The 17958-nt window shown below is 58.3% G+C and overlaps 1 protein-coding gene across 1 annotated transcript; it reads left to right on the top strand.

Moving 5' to 3' along the window:
• The first annotated feature begins 158 nt into the window (after positions 1-158).
• On the top strand, positions 159-17043 carry PLCXD1 (phosphatidylinositol specific phospholipase C X domain containing 1). Its single transcript, XM_040635206.1, has 7 exons — positions 159-282; positions 3502-3646; positions 8214-8350; positions 11991-12119; positions 12823-12978; positions 14991-15174; positions 15563-17043. Exons 2-7 carry the CDS (start codon positions 3523-3525, stop codon positions 15793-15795), a joined length of 963 nt encoding a protein of 320 aa, XP_040491140.1. The 5' UTR covers positions 159-282; positions 3502-3522; the 3' UTR covers positions 15796-17043.
• Positions 17044-17958: the final 915 nt, after the last annotated feature.

Below are 17958 nucleotides of genomic sequence, written 5' to 3'. Positions count from 1 at the left end.
TCCTGCTCTGGACTTGGGCGCCCCGCTCTGGACTTGGGGGTCCTGCTCTGGACTTGGGCGCCCCGCTCTGGACTTGGGCACCCCGCTCAGGACGTGGGAGTTGCAGGCTGCTGCCCCGCACGGCAGGAAATGAGTGTCTAGGAGGGCAGCTCCTCCTCCTCTCGTGGGCGGTGTTCCCAGCGTCCAATGGCGAGGCAGAGAGCATTTTAGGAAGTGCTGGAGTGTCCGCGGCAAGGCGAGGGAGCCGCTGCCGGAAACTCTGCGGGAGACACTGCAGGGGCGGTGAGTGCCTGCCGGCTGAATGCAGGGGGTCCGCTGCGGGGACAGCAGGCTGGCGGGCGTCCTAGCCTGGGGTGCGGGAGGGGCGGGGGGTGGGGGGTAGGGTCCTGCGCTGGGGCGGCTCCTTCCTCCCGGAGCGGCTGCAGGGGCCGCAGGAACGGCCGTCAGAGTGTCCGCTCCAGGCGTGGTGCCCCTGCCGGCGGGGAGGGTGGGAACTAGCTGGGGTCGGAGCCGAGCCGGGACCCCCCAGGCTGTGGCCCCAGGGTCACGATGGTGGCGGTGCCCTGGGCTCCGACCTTGCTGCGGGGCAGGTGAAGTACTTGTTGGTCCCCGGGTCACGGGCTGTCCTTAGGTGCTGGGGCAGGGCCTCCGGACAGGCAGGGACCCAGGAGCGTTGGGGAGCCAGGTGAAGAGGAGGACGGAATGTGAGGCATGTCCGTCTGTTTATTCACCTGCAAGCTATTTCCTGAGTGTCACTGTGCGCAGGTCACCACCTGCTGATGAGATGTGCCACGTGGGGACGGAGCAGCCTCTCTGCACACTCACAGCTGGGAGGCTCTGGGATCTCACCTGGCTGCGTCCCGGGCACCTGCGAACCCACACTCACCTCAGTTTCGTGTAATCCCCACCCCTGGAACTTGCCCAAGCCCTGCCTTGCTCCAATCCCAAGGGTGGACTTGGTCCAGCTGGGGAAGGACACGCTGCTCTGCTTGGTGGGGCCGGCGTGGGGGTGCAGGTGCACGCAGGACCTCTCCCAGGTGTGGGGACAGATGCCTCGGCAGGTGGGCATTTCCCGTCTGCTGGGAAACTGCCTTCACGTAGGGGAACTTGTGCCTTGTTCTGGAGTTTCTCGGTGTCTGGCACTCCTCACTGGCCTTCCGCTAGGAAGAACCCTATTGCCCAAAGGGCACATTTTGGGGGGTGTGTTCTGTTCCCCTTCCTTTGAAGCGCAGAGAGTTGTTTTCCTTGGAAGCAAAATGGTGAGTCCTGGGAAGTCCCAGGATTCACCAGAGCCCCCTGTCCGGGGTCACTGGGATGGGACTGGGCTCTGGTCACTGCTTCAGTTGGGTGGGAAGGGGACCGCTGGGGTGGCAGCTGGGGGAGGCATGGCCCCAGCCCCTGTTCTCCTAACAAGGATGCAGGGACTCTGTGTCCTAGTCGGGGCCGACCACACTCCCAGATGAGGTCCGCCATCACACACTATGGAGTCCTCAGAATGGGGTTACACAATTCCTGATCCACCTGCATTCCAGACACCTGCGTGGGCGTGGAGCAGGCAGTGGCCCATCTGTACCTGGATGGGACCTTGAGGAGTGGTTCCTGGGTGTGTAGCATGGCACAGCCCAGCCCCTGACCACCTGGACACTTGCTGCATGAACGTCAGCCCCCCAGCAGGTCTGGGGTCCCACGCTCACTCCTGTAGGGACAACGTTGACACTGAGTGTGAGCTGAGAGAGCCCTGGGACAGGCCATGAGTGAAGATGGATGGCAGGGGTGCTAGTAGAGTATCTCACGGACCCTCTTATGGACAGGGGAGAGGACCGGTCTTTGTTGCTGCTGGGGCAGAATGAGAACCCATGGTGCTGGCTTTTGGCGTACTAGACGCAGTGTAGACCAAGAAGAAATTTTTTCTACACTCTTAGGTTCGGTGCCTGAGACTCGCAAATTAAAATGACAGAAGATAGGGGTGCCTGGCAAGCTCCAGGAAGAAATTTTTTTCTATACTCTTAGGTTCAGTGCTTGAGACCTGCAAATTAAAATGACAGCAGACGGGGTGCCTGGCTGGGTCAGTGGGTGGAGCATGCAAGTCTTGATCTCGGGGTTGAGAGTTTGAGCCCCATGTTGGCATAGAGCTTATTTTAAAAATAAAATAAAATAAGATAAAATAAAATAAATAAAATGACAAAAGACAGGTGGATAGGAGAAAAGGTTGATTGTGCAGAGGCCTTCGCAGAACAGTAGTGGATTCAAGGAGATAGAATTATGGGCTCACCTGCCATTTCAACCAGGGGTGATACATTTGTGGAGAAGTGACAAGCCAGAGGAAAAGGGGGCTGGGGTCGTAGGGACAGTAAATTGTGAGAAGGTAAACGTTTGGGGGAAACTCATGGGAGGTAAGTGTTACTTAGTGAGGCTTGTTATGCAGACTTCTCTGCTAAGAATGTTCCTCCCCATCCTGGTACAGGGGATGGAGCAGGGGCGGCTTCACGAAGGGAACTTTATGCCTGCTTTCAGACAGAGAGGAGGAGGGCAGAGTTTTTCTTGTTTCTGCTTTTTCTCAATCTCCTTCAGCTCAAAATAATCCTCACGGCGAAGCGGATTATTTCAGGGAGGCGAATTCTGAGCCCCTCCAGTGTCACACAGAGCTCCAAGTGCAGGAGAGGGTGGGCCACACCTGGACCAGAGGGAACTGGTCCCTTGCAGAGGGTGGGTCGGGAATGCCTGTGCGGTGGTCACCGTGGGCCCGGTTCTCATGCCTCCCTCGTGCGCTTCTGGTGGCGGGCACACAGCTCAGCCCAGGGGGAAACCAGGACGTGTCACCTCGGGGCTTGGGGGCACAGCTCCATCCCGGATGGTGTCCCTTTGGGTGGAGGTGACAGGTCAGGAGGCCGGGCTGTGGTGGATGGGTGCATGTGGCTTTAGCATCAGAGGGAGTCAGGGGCGAGGTCTTGCCCACCGGCCCATGGACCACTGTGGACACGTCTTTGGGGCTCCCTTTCCTGTGCAGTTGATGACCTCCACCACCTGCTTATCGTGAGAGTAGATGACGCCCTGTACGCGTTGGGCACACCGCTGGCAGATGCTTGGAAGGCAGTGGCCCGGGCTGTGGATTAAGAACCCATGAGACCCCCTACCGTCCCCTCGCTCCGAGCATCTCCCTAGTGCTTGTAAGGGAGTGCACTGGCTTCAGCAGGAGACTGTCTCCAATTCCTTACACCAGAGCCCAACATCCCAACAGAGGGAGACAGAGGGTTGGGGTGCTCACCTGGGCCCTCAAGACACCAGCACCCCCAGGATGGAAACCCCACACCCGCAGACTCTGCAGCCAGCCGTGTGAGCCCCTTCCCACTGCCTGGAGGTGGGGTGGGGCATTAGTGCAAGACCAGAGCAGGGGGTTCCCCTGGAGGCAGGACGTGCGCTGCAGCCACTGCCCCCCACCCCCGGGAAAGCAGCTCTGGGCCCCCTTGGTTGACGTCTGCAAAACTTCATTTCCTTCCTCAGGTCGCACAGGGGTGGCCTCCAATGGGCGGACAGGTGAGCACTTCCAGCAGCTTTCAGAGCCTGTCATGCACCACAAATGCAGACTGGATGTCGGCGCTGTGCCCCCTGCTCTGGGATGTGCCCCTCCACCACCTCTCCATCCCAGGTGAGGGCTCTGCATCCCCTGCTGGGATGCTGCCGGCATGGGATGGGTCTCAGGTGTGGGGAAACCGCACGAAGCACATACATGGACATACACAATATAGGCAGATGTGTGCACACGCACGTGAATGCATACAATACAGGCACGCATGCACACACATGCGTGCACACAATACAGACACACGCACACACATGTACACACATGCACACACGTATACACACGCACACAATACAAGCACACATGCACACGCACATGTGTGCACACAATGCAGACACAAGCACACACATGTACACACACACACTACAGGCACACACAGGTACATGCACACACAACACACATGTGCACATGCATGTACACATTACACACATGCACACAATACAGGCACCCATGCACACATGCACGCACACAGTGCAGGTACAGATGCCTGCATGCACACGCACACACATGCACACAGTACAGACATGCATGCACGCACGCACACGCTCTCACACACACACACACGCACACACAGACACACACGCACCACGTGAGTGTTTTCCCTTCTCCATCTCCTTCATTCCAAAGCAGCCCGGCAGGCATAGGCACACCCCAGGGGAGTGTGGCTTCGTGACAGCATAGGGATTTGGGGTAAAGCGCTGTTGCCAGTCTGTCCCTCCGTGTAGGGAACCCACTGACTTCTCTTGGCTACATTCATCACTGCCCATCAGCCGTGTGCTGAGTGTCTTCTGTGCTTGGAGACTGGAGGGTCCAAAGGGGTTCTGACCCACAAGGAGCACTTTGGGGACTCTGTGATCCAATGACCTGGCGGCTCTGAGTCAGGTGTGCTGGGTTCCGTCTGGGCCCTTGGGCTCCAGTGGCCCCAGGAGCAGCGGCCACAGCTCTGCCCTGATGAGCAAGTCGGCACTGCCAGTCTCCCGTGCTTGCAGAGAAGAAGCGTGTAGCGGATCCCACCACGTGCCTCCACGTCCATACACATGCGGTATCCGGAATCCCTCCCTCAAGAATAGGCAGACTTCTCACCTGGATAGATTTTCACAATTTTTGAGATTTATCCATATTTTCACGTGCACTTGTGCTTTTTTTGGGAATTTCATGACTTCTTTTTTTTAAAGATTTACTTATTTGAGAAGGAGAGTGCAAGTGGGGGTGGAGGAGAGGCAGAGGGAGAGAATCCTAAGCAGATTCCACACTAAGCACGAAGCTTGACATGGGGCTCGATCTCAGGACCCTGACATCATGATCTGAGCCCAAAACCAAGAGTCTGATGCTTTTTTTTTTTTTTTAAGATTTTATTGATTTATTTGAGAGACAGACAGCACAAGCAGGTGGAGCAGCAGAGGGAGAGGGAGAAGCAGACTCCCCACTGAGCAGGGAGCCCAACGTGGGGCTGGATCCCAGGACCCCGGGATCATGACCCGAGCCTAAGGCAGATGATTGACTGACTGAGCCACCCAGGCGCCCCCAAGAGTCTGACGCTTAACTGACCACCCAGGCGTCCCAAGGAATTTCATGACTTCTTAAAAAACATTTAAACCCTTGGTTCATATGCAGTTTATCTCGATGGGGCAGGATCCAATCTATATATTGCCCATTCTGTCAGCTGGACACCCACCATGGCCAGAGACCCATGGCTTGAATGACTTCACAGACGAGAGAGTCCCTGGGGGTCAGGCGGTGTCCCTGCTGGGCCTGAGGGGCAACAGCACAAACCCAGTTGTAGGTACCGGCCAGTGCCCCCAAATTCTTGTCCCCCTCCCCCCACGAGCCTTGGAATGGGGCCTTTTGTGGAAATGGGGCCTTTGCAGATGTAAGGGAAGGATCTGAGATGAGCTCATCCTGGATCAGGGAGGCCCTAAATCCAATGACAGGTGTCCTTGTAAGAGACAGAAGAGGAGACACACACAGAGGAGAAGCCACGTGAGGACAGAGGCAGAGATGGGAGGGACATGGCCAGCAGCCCAGGGACGCCTGGAGTCCCTGGAGCCTCTGGAGGGAGCACGGCCCTGCCCCACCTGGATCTCAGTGGTCCTGCCCCGCCTGGATCTCAGGGGTCCTGCCCCACCTGGATCTCAGACTTCTGGCCTCCAGAGCTAGGATACAATTAATTTCTATTCTTTGAAGGCTCCTAGTTCGGGATACTTTGTTGAAGGAGCCACAGAAAAATCATATACCCAATAGATAATAATTGCAGAAAAATGTGAACATCTACGTAAGTTAAAAGAAATTTAAATCCTCTCTTGATATGTATATTTACCTATATTTTATATTTATGTATTTTAATATATATAACATATGGGTCCATTCATATATGGGGATGATCCATTTTTATTTATAAAGATACATACTATAAACAAAGAACAAGATCGAACTCTACAGTTTTTCAGTCTGCCTTTTCACTTAGCCTAATATTGTCTGCGTTTCCTGTATCGGTGAATCGGAGCCTCAGTATTGTTTTACCGACTGTGTGCACCCCGCGGACGTTTGTGTAGGAGAATACATCACTGAGACTGTCCCGGGTGTGGCGGCCATCCGTCCCCACCATGGGCAGCTTCTCCAGAAACACGCGGGAGGCGTGCCTTGCTTGCCCACCATCGCTCTTTCGACTGAGTCCTGGACTCTCTGACCAGGCAGTAGGTGGGGAGCCCACCCACCACCCTCGGCCACCGTGCCAAGTCTCTCCCAGCGGAGTGGCCCCTGTAGCCACCTGTCCGCTTCCATCCCCCCTGAGGTCTGGAGCCCCCCTGGCCTCACCAACGTGCCCAAGGAGAGATGCGTCCCTGCATGCCCTCCCTGGGGACCCGAGTCACTAGGGCTTCCCCTCCGCCAGGGGCTGTTTTCCTGTGGGGGGCATGTTTTCTGTGGGTCTCTAAGTGCTGTGTGTGCAGTTGGGATGTGGTTTTCGGGTGGGTGTCCTGGGGATCAGCACGGAGTTGTTCTGGGAGGTGAGGAGGGACACAGATGGATGCCCGTCCTGGGGTCTCATCCCCTCTGCTCCCCTCGGATACAGGTGGCCTCTGCAGAGGGTGTAGATGAGTAGGTCCCTTAGAGGGCAGATGTGGGGAGGGATGCAGCTGTGAGGGGTCGCAGACACCCCAGCACCGCTGGGGAAAGAGCACCTGGTCCTGAGGGCACCACCGTCTGGGTGGCTGTGAGAATGTCCTGGGGCTCCTTTAACAAAGGACCGCAAACCTGGTGACCCCATACCACACACTGGGGTGACCTCACAGCTCTGGGGCCCAGACGTCTGCAGGGGTGTGACCTCTGAGTACCTGTAGGGCCAGCTCGTTCTGGAAGCTCCGTGGAGAATCTGTTCCTCTGCCACGTCCAGCTTCGCGGGGCCCCTTCCTCCACCTTGAAGCCCACAACACAGCTTCTGCCCACCTCCCTGTGACTCTGACCCCGTCTCCCCCTTAAACGAGGTCTCTCGGGGTGAGATCGGGCCACCGCGTCGTAACTTTTAACTTTCTACGTAAAGGAAAAGTCAATTTGCCTTTTTTTTCCTTTTTTTTAAAGATTAATTTATTTTGGAGAGAGAAAGGGTGAGAGAGAGGGGAGGGGCAGAGGGGGGAGAGAGAGAGAGAGCGAGAGCGAGAATCTGAAGCAGACTCCCCGCTGAGCGCGGAGCAGCACGCAGGGCTCGATTCCACAACCCCGAGATCATGATCTGAGTTGAAATCAAGAGTCGGACACGCAAGTGGCTGAGCCATGTGGGCGCCCCAAGAAAAATTGAATTTTTCTTTATGAAGTCAGCTCTGTCCGCATTTTCCTTCGTAGCTTTTGCGTGGGGGATCACCCAAGGAGAGGTGTACCCGTATGTTCCAACGGAATGGTAGGGTTTCATCGTGCATGAAAACCTGCAAACAGTCTGGGATACACTGACACAGGACGCAGGAATCTCACCTGATTTCCACTGTTAGCCAAGTGTCGGGTGGACCCTTTGGTCCCCTGACCTCACCGGGACGCCTGTCCTAATACCTGAAATTCATAAAATCTTGTCCATCCCTGAACGCAGTACTGTGATCCGTTGGTGGGTGGATTCCGCAACAGTGCTCCTGACTGATTATGGGACGTTTATTTATTTATGTAGCACGACCCTATACCACACGTGCACATTAGCACCTCGTAGAAAAAGTCCCCCTTTCTTACTCTTCTTTTCAGAGGTTTCGGGGAAACCTTAACGGGTTTTTGTGCGGATGCCTCTAGGGATGTCTAGTGCGGTCCGGAAGCGTGTCCCGGGCTGTGTAGGGTGAGGGCGCACTTTGCACAGGTCCGTCTCTGCAGTGAGCGCTGGTTTTCCCCACCAGGGATATGCCCGGGGTCACGTGGCTTCTCCTCTGTGTCTGTGTGTCTCCTCTTCTGTCCCCTATCAGGACGCCTGTCATGGGATTTAAGGCCCCCCTGGTCCCGGATGACCCCGCTATGCACTCAGCGGCCAGCGGCAGGTTCCGCGTGGGCGTGTGTTTTGGGGCAATGACGCACGCCTGGCGTCGTGCGTGTTCTCCACGTGCGCTCGGAGCGCAGCGCGCACGAAGAGGCCCCGGGTGAGACGCGCCCTCCTGTTTGCTTGCAGGGAGCCACGACACCATGACCTACTGCTTGAACAAGAAATCGCCCATCTCCCAGACCCAGTCCCGGCTGCTGCGGCTTCTGGGCAAGGTGCTGCCGTGCGTCACCCGCCCCGTGGTGCTCAGGTGGTCCACCACCCAGGTACGGGAGGTACGGGTCAGCAGCGGGGAAGACCCGCGCCCCGATCCGTGTGTGGGGGCGAGTGGAATGGAAAACAGACCTCAGACCCGCCTGGCAGACATCCCCGCTGCCCCGTCCTCTGCAGTTTGGAGGCAGCCGGGGTGGGGTGGGCGGCAGGCCCGCACTGGAGAGGCCGGAGTCGTCTGCCTCCAGGATACATTTCAGAGCCCCTCTGGTCCTGGGAAAACACCCCGAGCTGTGCGGGTGTCCAGACGTCTGTTTGGAGATTTGCACACGTGTGAAAACTATGATAACGAACCACGTTTCTGCACCCAGTGTCCAGGGAAAGCAAGGAAGGGGGAGTGTGCAGGGAAAGGCTGGGAGGGTGTGTGTGCAGGGAAAGGCAAGGACTGGAGGGTCCAGGGAAAGGCAGGGAAGGGGAGTGTGCAGGGAAAGGCAGGGAGGGTGTGTTCAGGGAAAGGCAGGGAGGGGGTGTGTGCAGGGAAAGGCAGGGAGGGGGAAGGTCCAGGGAAAGGCAGGGAGGGTGTGTGCAGGGAAAGGCAGGGAGGGTATGTGTGCAGGGAAAGGCGGGGGAGGGGGAGGGTCCAGGGAAAGGCAGGGAGGGGGAGGGTACAGGGAAAGGCAGAGAGGGTGTGTGAAGGGAAAGGCAGGGAGCTGGTGTGTGCAGGGAAAGACAGGGAAGGGGAGTGTGCTGGGAAAGGCAGGGAGGGTGTGTGTGCAGGGAAAGACAGGGAAGGGGAGTGTGCTGGGAAAGGCAGGGAGGGTGTGTGAAGGGAAAGGCAGGGAGGGGGTGTGAGCAGGAAAGGCAGGGAGGGGGTGTTCTGTCCCTCAGGTTCCAGGAGAGAATCATCCTGTCCTCTTTGATTCTCATAGGCTCCATCCTCCCTGACCAGCCCTTGTCTCCTGAGGGCCATCCTCACAGGACGGGGATGGGGGGGAATGTAGAGAGGAGCTGGGGTGACCTGGGCTGTCCTCACAGTGGGGGGGGGGGGGGTCCCTGGNTATGCAGAGGAAGGTCAGGGTGACCGGGGGCATCCTCATGGGGGCATACAGCTGGCTGTGGGGCTGACCCCTGCACAGCCTTAGCTAGCAAGCAGGGGAGGGGTGCTGGCCTGGGGGGCTCAGGTTCAGGCAGCAATGGGGGACCCACCTGGAGAGCAGCCCGTCCCTCACTTCCGCCTGGGGGGTGCTCAGCGGTCTGGGTTTTGGAGTTTTTGGGTCGCAGGCTCTGGGCTCGCAGTCTTTCCCCGGTGGAGGCCCCACTCCCACCCCAGGGCTCCGACCTCTGTAATTGCTGGGCTCCAGGAATTTCGGTCTGTGTGGAGGGCAATGTTAATCCCTCTGGGGCCTGCGGGTCTGGAATGCGGAGAAACCACATTCCTGCTTGTGTGAGGTGCCTGCAGCGAGGGAGACAGTTTCCCTGCTGGAGGGTTGAGGGGGTTCACTGCAGCCTGGGAGACACCTAGGTGCTGGGGTGCCACGGTGCTGGGGTCCCTTGGTGCGGGGGTCCTGTGCTGCTGGGGACCCTTGGTGCTGGGGTGCCATGGTGCTGGGGTCCTGCGGGGCGGGGGTCCCTCGGTGCTAAGGTCCTGCGGTGCTGGGGTCCCTCGGTGCGGGGGTCCTATGCTGCTGGGACCCCTTGGTGCTGGGGTGCCACGGCGTTGGGGTCCTGCGGGGTGGGGGTCCCTCGGTACTAAGGTCCTGCGGTGCTGGGGTCCCGTGGTGCTGGGGTCCCTTGGTGCTGGGGTCCTGTGGAGTGGGGGTCCGTCGGTACTAAGGTCCTGCGGTGCTGGGGCCCCTTGGTGCTGGGGTGTCACGGTGCTGGGGTCCCGCAGGGTGGGGGTCCCTTGGTACTAAGGTCCTGCGGTGCTGGTGCCCCTTGGTGCTGGGGTGCCATGGTCCTGGGGTCCTGCAGGGTGGGGGTCCCTTGGTACTAAGGTCCTGCCGTGCTGGGGTCCCGTGGTGCTGGGGTCCCTTGGTGCTGGGGTGCCTCGGTGCCTCGGTCCTGCGGTGCTGGGGCTTCTTGGCGCTGGGGCACGTCTATGGGTTGTGTGTGTGGGGTGTGTGTGTGTGGGATGCTGTCTAAAGGTCTGGATCCTTCAGGGGATCCCGAGCAGGCAACCCCCAGCCAGGCCTGCACACCAGCACCACACACAGGGGGTCAGCGGACCCCGTTACGCTGCGTCCCCACACTGGGAAGTGTGCACACACTGGGTGGTTTCCTGCAGAATGTCTGATGTCAGAAGCCGGTAAGTGTTCTGGCAGACAGGACACGGGGAAGGGGCACGATGTCAATTTTGCAGCAAGGGTCAAACCGGAGGAACGCAGCAGCTGCTGGTCAGGGACGGTGAGCTAGCGTCCCCAGATCTCAGCAGAGGTCAGCCCTGGGCGGGGAGAGGTCAGCCCTGGGCGGCGAGAGCGCCCGTACATTGTCGTCCTCTCCAGACTGTGCTGTTTTCCAAATAATAAAACAACGAGCTCCTAGTTTACAGTCTGAAAAATACTGCCCAGGTGCCTGAACGGGTGTTTTAGGGGAGACAGTGTCTCTTTGCTCAGTTGCCTCCATCCAGAACGTACACCGATGGCAACGGGATTACAAGCCTGTGCACAGCGGCCGGGAGACCCCGGGTCCCACGGGAGGGTCGGCCCGTCCCCAGTTCCCCTCCCCAGACTCTGTGCCTCGTGAGAACTCGGGGTCCCTGAGCAAGGCCCGACCCTGAGATCCAAGGCCCCTCCCAGGTGGCTCTGCACGGAGGTGGCCTGGGGCTGGGGTGTGGGGCCCACCTGGCTGGACACACTGTGCACACAGGGGGCCTCGGTCCTGCTGTGCACACAGTGGGCCTCTGTGGAGCCTCCAGAACAGTTTCCTAATGGGTCAGCAGGGGGGACTAGCAGGAGGAACTCGAGCTCCCTGCAAGGCGACCCAGGGTATAAAAATTATTTCCATGGAATTTCGTGCTTTTTCCATTATGGCGTGGTGTGGAACGGGACAGCCTTTTCTTCCCTTGGCCCTCTGTGGAATCCTTCTTGCCTTTCCTGGTACTGTTGGTGGGGTGGGGATGGTGCCCACTGTAGCTGACCCCTCCACAGTGCATCCTGCCCCCCGAGGGTCTGGGGGGGGGCTCCCCAGAGCCTGGCCCAGCACTGCTGAGAGGGTTCCTTCCTGGTGACTGTCCAGGAAGAGGGGGAGGCAGGACCCTGCAGGGATGTCTGGAGGCCAGTGTCAGGGCTGAGGGGGCATGTACTGTAGGATGGGGCCTCCCAAGCCTCCCTCTGTGGCTCCCCGTGGCCACTGCCAGGGCTGTGGTGGCATTTCCCGCAGGACGGGGCCTCCCCAGCCTCCTCCTGTGGCTCCCCATGGCCACTGCCAGGGCCGTGGTAGCATTTCCCGCAGGACAGGGCCTCCCCAGCCTCCTCCTATGGCTCCCCGTGGCCAGTGTCTTTAGAAACGCATGTTCCCGAACGCACGGCCCACGTGGCTTCCCGAGCCCCTAGCAGGCACCAATACCTACGGAGCGGACATCAAACAACGTGGCCCACAGCTGGGCAGCTCCAGCCCAAGTCGGAGCCTGGGATGCTGGCAGCGCGCGGAGGTGGGGGCTGTGTGGACCCCACAGGGATGACTGAGCTTTGTCCGCAGGTGCTGGGTGTCACGGAGCAGCTGGACGCAGGGGTGCGCTACTTGGACCTGCGGGTCGCACACGTGCTCGACGGCTCTGAGAAGAATCTGTACTTTGTGCACATGGTGTATACATCCGCGCTGGTGGAGGTAGGGGGGCGCGTGAGGGAGGGGGGCTGGCGGGCGGCCTCCACACGGCGGTGCACGCCCACGTCCATGGCACACGGGAGAAAGCCGGCCTCTGGAACTCACGACCAGGGCGCCTCTCTGAGCTTGCTCCCGTACCCCTCGCTCCTCTAATGCCTCCTGCATTTTGCAAAAGTGGGGCCCCTCGTCTTCCCGCCTTTGGTTGGGGTATCTTCGGTCTCCTCCAGCGCTACACGAGGGGTTCCAAAGTCTGACTGTGACGCGTCACCATCATGCTTCGCTCCTGCTCTGGGCAGCCTGTCCCCCTGCTGCAAACCGTCCAGGGTGTATGTGGCCAGGAGACAGCATCCCGGGGACCTCGGTCCACATGTCACTGGCTGGCCTGTGCGTGCTCCCTGGTGCTGCCACACTTCACACCTCGGCACACGCGGTGCCCTCTGGAGAGACCGTGCACGCACACGGTCACACACATGCACACCCAGGCATATGCCTCTGGCCCCAGAGCCATGGCTGATGGCCCGGCTGCTGGTTTGAGGAGGCTGCGTTCAAGAGGGCAGCGGCCTGCTGTACGTCTCTGTTTGTGCGACACGCGGCCCGTTTGTCCAGGGACTTTGTTTGGAGAAGCCCCTTGGACCCGGGGGAGCATCCCTCACCTTCCTGGGCTCGCTGGGGACTGTCTGAACAAGCTCCCCTCCCTGCCGCGCAGGACACGCTCACGGAGATCTCAGAGTGGCTGGAGAATCACCCCCGGGAGGTGGTCATCCTGGCGTGCAGGAACTTCGAGGGCATGACGCAGGACCTGCATGAGTACCTGGTTGCCTGTATCAGGAACATCTTTGGGGACATGCTGTGTCCGCGAGGGGTGAGAAGGGCCCCTTGGGCAGGGCTGGTGGGGCAGGATCAGGGCGGTACTTACCTGCTGCTCGGTTCTGCTGTGCATGATTCTGAGAGAATTCTGGTGCTGGGGACGCTGCTCGTGTGGTCCTCTTGATGCCCCGAAAGGAGAAGACTGCTGTCCTCCCATGCGGAGTATAGCCTGGTGACGGCACAGGCGGTGCCCGGACAGAGGAGGCCGCCTCTCTAGCACCTCGGCTAACACACTTACTGCCTGTTTAGACATTGCCATGGTGTTTCGATGCCTTGAGCATTCTCTGTGTGTGGACCCCAGGGCCACTGTCACACAGCTCACCATGGGGGAGCCTCAGAACTGCAGACATTTATTCTTTCCCAGTCCTGGAGGCTGGGAGTCCAGATCCAGGCGGGGCTGAGACTGGGAGTCTGAGATCCAGGTGGGATGAAAGCTGGGAGTCTGAGATCCAGGCGGGGCTGAGGCCAGGGATCTGAGATCCAGGTGGGATCAAAGCTGGGAGTCTGAGATCCAGGCAGGGCTGAGGCTAGAGTCTGAGACCCAGGCGGGGCTGAGGCTGGAGTCTGAGATCCAGGTGGGGCTGAGGCTGGTTCCTCCTGAGGCCTCCCTCCCTGGCGTGTAGACCCCGTGTTCTCCCTGTGTCCTCACGTGGTCGTACCTCTGTGTGTGTCTGTGTCCTCTTCCCCTCTTCTTATAAGAACCTCAGTGCTATGGAATCAGAGCCCACCCTAATGACCTCATTTTACTTTCATTATCTCTTTAAAGAACCCACCTCTAAAAAATCGTGTTCTGGGGTATTGGGGTGAGAGCTTCAATGTGTGATTTTAGAGGGGACACAGTTGAGCTCACAACACAACCTGTGCTTTATTATCTTTTTTTTTTTTTAGTTTTTATTTGTTTATTTGAGAGACAGAAAGCGCAAGCAGGGGGAGTGGCAGGCAGAGGAAGGGGAAAAGCAGACTCCCCGATAAGCAGGGAGCCTGACGTGGGGCTCGATCCCAGGACCCTGAGATCATGACCTGAGCCAAAGGCCACTTCACCGACTGAGCCACCCGGGCATCCCTGTGCTTTATTATCTAGATAAATTTTTCCATTTGCCGGCAGGGAAAGGGCCCTCTTTTAGTCTCCAGGAACCCGAAACATTAACTCCATGTGCATTTTGGGTCCATTTTACATCACTTGGTTTGCCATATGTCCAATTACGTCCTGTAAGCAAGGAGAAAGCCCTGTGGCCCCTCATGGTTTGGAGCCACAACACAGACCACGGGGCTGCTGTGAACCAGGGTGCCCAGGTGCTCAGGGATCCTGGGGTGACCGTGGCAGGAGAGGCTGCCCTGGGGATATACCGCCATTCTGAGTCTCCAGTGGGGACGTCAGGAGAGAGACAGAAGAGGGTGGGGAGTCGGATGTTCAGCCTCAGAGGACAAGAGCCCTGGTCTGTTGACAGGGTGTAATGTAGTCAAAGATGACCTTCTGGGGCGCCTGGGAGGCTCCGACGGTGAAGCCTGTGCCTTTGGCATTGGGGGGTCCCTGCTCAGTGGGGAGTCTGCTTCTCCCTCTCTCTCTGCCCCCCTTTCTCAGCATGTCTTCACTCTTGATGGCTCTCTTTCTCTCAAATAAACAGAAAAATCTTAAAAAAAAAAAAAAAAAGGTGACCTGCCTTGTGCCCATCGTGATTCGAGTTGTGTCAGGGAGTCAAGAGGGCTCATGGTGCCGATAATAACAGCAGTGCCCTGTTCCCCCAAGAATCCAAGGCCACAGTGCAGTCGTGGGGGCGGCCCTGCCCTCTGTCATGTCGCCTCTACAGACATTCCGATCCTCCAGCATCAGTGTCTCTCTCAGACTCCCCGATCCTCCGCCATCACTGTCTCTCAGACTCCCCGATCCTCCGCCATCACTGTCTCTCTCAGACTCCCCGATCCTCTGCCATCACTGTCTCTCTCAGACTCCCCAATCCTCCGCCATCACTGTCTCTCTCAGACACCGCCATCTCTCTCCCCCTCCAGGAGGTGCCAACACTGAACCAGCTGTGGTCGCATGGTCAGCAGGTCATTCTGTCCTATGAGGAGGAAAGCGTTGTGAGCCGGCACAGGGAGCTGTGGCCTGGGATCCCCTACTGGTGGGGGGACCAGGTGAAACCCCAGGAACTCATCCGCTACCTGGAGCGCATGAAGAGCTGCGGACGCCCAGGTGAGCAAGGCTGTCCATCCTGGAGATGCTACCCTGCAGCCAGGTCACATGCATGATGTCATTCACGCGGGGTTGGGTTGTCGATGTCTCTGGGGATTTGGTTCTGTCCACCACGCGGAAGTCCGGATGGGGACGCCTCTGGAGACGTGGTTCCCTGCACCACGTGGGGGTTGGGACATGGATGTTTCCAGGGACGTGGTTCCGTCCGCTGTCTTGGGTGACAGGAGCACTGCACTGACATTGCCACGTAGGTTCCCTCTGCTGTTGGAACCCTCATCTTCACGCAGACCTGAAATCTGGTGGAGAAGCGGGAGGAGAAGGGAGCGGGCTGGCGGAGCGTGAGGTGGGACGTCCGCAGCACCGTGGACCTTGCTCCTTCCTGTTTCAGGCGGGCTGTTTGTGGCGGGCATCAACCTGACGGAGAACCTGGCGTATGTCCTCGGGCACCCGTCCGAGTCCCTCAGGAAGATGACGCTCCCCAACCTGCCGTACCTGAGCGCGTGGGTCCGGGAGCAGTGCCCCGGGCCGGGTGCGCGTTGCACCAACATCATCGCGGGTGACTTCATCGGTGCAGACACGTTTGTGGACGACGTCATAAGACTCAACGAGAAGCTGCTGTGATGCTGACGTGTCCCTTCTGCCGCTCATGTGGAGTGCATGCGGGAAGAGCGGGTGCGGGCTGGGGTCCCTGCCTACCCTGACGTCAGGGCGTCCCCGTTGGTGGCACCCGGCCTCGCAGTTCTTCAGCGTTCTTGGGGTGGATTCACAGAACACGTCGACGATCAACGGTGGTTTGTGCTTGCATCCTGAAAGGAAGAACGACCTGGAACCGGGGTCTGCCCCTCCAGGTTCAGCCCTGGCTGTGCCGTGGTTGCCGTGGGGTGGCCCCTCCTCTGTGGTCTTGGGAGGGCAGCAGGATGACGTCCTGATGGCTTCCTGGAGCCACGTGAAGCCCCATCCTATCATGTCTGTTGGGTAGGACGGGGCACACCGGAATCCCACTGAGAAAACCACAAAAACGTGGAAAACCTACTTCTAATTCTGATGACATCATGGCCTGTGTGTTTCCCCCGAGGACCGTGAGCCCCTTGGGGTTGGTTTCACTTTGGCTCTTCTGATGGTAACATAAGGACCGTTAGGGGCTGTTTGATGGTGAGTGGTGCTGTGTACGTGTTCTCTCCACCTCCCAGGGGCCTCCCGAAGCGCTCTCTTCGTGGTGGAGGTGTGGGGACACGGGTGTGACGGGCACCTCCATGCCCACGCTGGGGGCTGTCGTGGCGTCCTCGTCCTCATGACCATCCCCTGGAGCGGCAAGTCTGTGCTCCTCCGACCCCCTCGCTTGCGGCCCCCAGACCCCTTTCCTCTGCCCGACACGTCAGCCCCACTGGGAGGCTGCCCTCAGGCGTCCCCTGAAATGAAGCTGACTGGTCCTGTCTCTGGATTCGGCCACCTGTCACTGTTCCGTTCTCCCAAGGCCACACTGGGCGTTTGTTAGTTTTCCCATATCCCTGTTCCCTGGTTTCTTAGGGTCTTTGTCTGTCTGCCACCCATTTCTCACAACGCCAAAGACGTGAACTGTATTTTCTTATTTTCTGTGTCCTGACGCTCTGGCGTTTGGGGCCTTGCAGACGGCGGTGAGACCGCCCCTCTCAGGGCTAGGTGATTCCCACAGACAGAAACGACGTCCTTGGGAGCACACGTCTTCTGTGGAAGCGAACCATCCCGTCTTCCAACGCTCATGCGGCACACCGATGCGGGTGCGCTCCGGGGCTTACAGCTGAACGGATTCGAGCTCCTTGGACACAGGGCGGGTTTGGTTTCAGCAAAATCGCAATAAAGCGAGTCAAATGAATTTTTTAATTTCCCAGTGCACAGGAACGTTACGTTTACGCTATTGTCTGTTAACTGTGCAGTTGTATGATACCTAAAAAACCCGTGTACGTGCCTTGATTAAAACATACTTTATTGCTTAAAAATGCTAACTTGTCTGAGCTGTCAGGGAGTCGTAACCACTGGCCACAGATCAGCACAACAGATATACTCACCATGAAAGTACTGGAAACATTGCCAGAATTATTAAAATGGGACACAGAGACATGAAATGAGTGGATACCGTTGGAAAGATGGCGCTGGCAGCCCTGGCCAAGCTTCCACTTGTAAGACACACAGTATCTGGGAAGCGCAGTGAGGCGAGGTGTGCCTGATTTCCCGCAGGCCGTGTCCCACGGCGGGGGCCTGTCGCCCAGAGCCTGCCACCATGATTCACGCTGGACAACCCTGTCCCGTGTGCTCTGTCCCGCCTTGCCTTTCCTGTGGAAACTCTGTGGCCTCATGTGAATTTCTGCCTGACGCCCCAAAATGGGTTTTCCCTGTGGCCCCAGGGGGCCCTTGCCCCTCTTGGGAAACGGGAGTAATTAAGTTTTTCTTTCGGTGGCTGGCTTCAGTCACCTCCATGAGTTAAAACCCTGGGTGTCCGATCGAAAACCCCAGAGGAGGCCACGCATGGTGCTAGAGGCCTTGGCTCTGTTCCTGGGACCCAGTGCTCCAGCTTCCTGACCCCAAAGGTCACGAAGTCCCTCCTTTTGCCCATGAGGTTTATGGAGGTGGCGGGTTCAAATTCTCAGCGAAATGGTGAATCCCAGTCGTACTTTCTTATTTCTCTTCCCCATTAACAGGGTATACAGGAGTGCCTGTGTATCTTGTGTTCTGGAATATTCCTCCTATGATGGAAGAGCCGTAGACGTTAAGTCTTCTTAGGAAATAGTCTTCAAAATGACGCTATAA

This window comes from Ursus maritimus (genome assembly GCF_017311325.1).
Source record: "Ursus maritimus isolate PB19 chromosome X unlocalized genomic scaffold, ASM1731132v1 scaffold_X1, whole genome shotgun sequence".
Taxonomy (NCBI): domain Eukaryota; kingdom Metazoa; phylum Chordata; class Mammalia; order Carnivora; family Ursidae; genus Ursus; species Ursus maritimus.
Note: the sequence above shows the minus strand (reverse complement) of the source record. Positions and strands in the feature narration are given on the sequence as shown.

Coding starts and splice junctions, on each gene's coding strand:
- PLCXD1 (XM_040635206.1), top strand. CDS start 3,523: ATGGGCGGACAGGTGAGCACTTCCAGCAGCTTTCAGAGCCTGTCATGC. Junction 3,647..8,213: donor CCACCACCTCTCCATCCCAG/GTGAGGGCTCTG, acceptor GTTTGCTTGCAG/GGAGCCACGACACCATGACC. Junction 15,175..15,562: donor GAAGAGCTGCGGACGCCCAG/GTGAGCAAGGCT, acceptor TTCCTGTTTCAG/GCGGGCTGTTTGTGGCGGGC.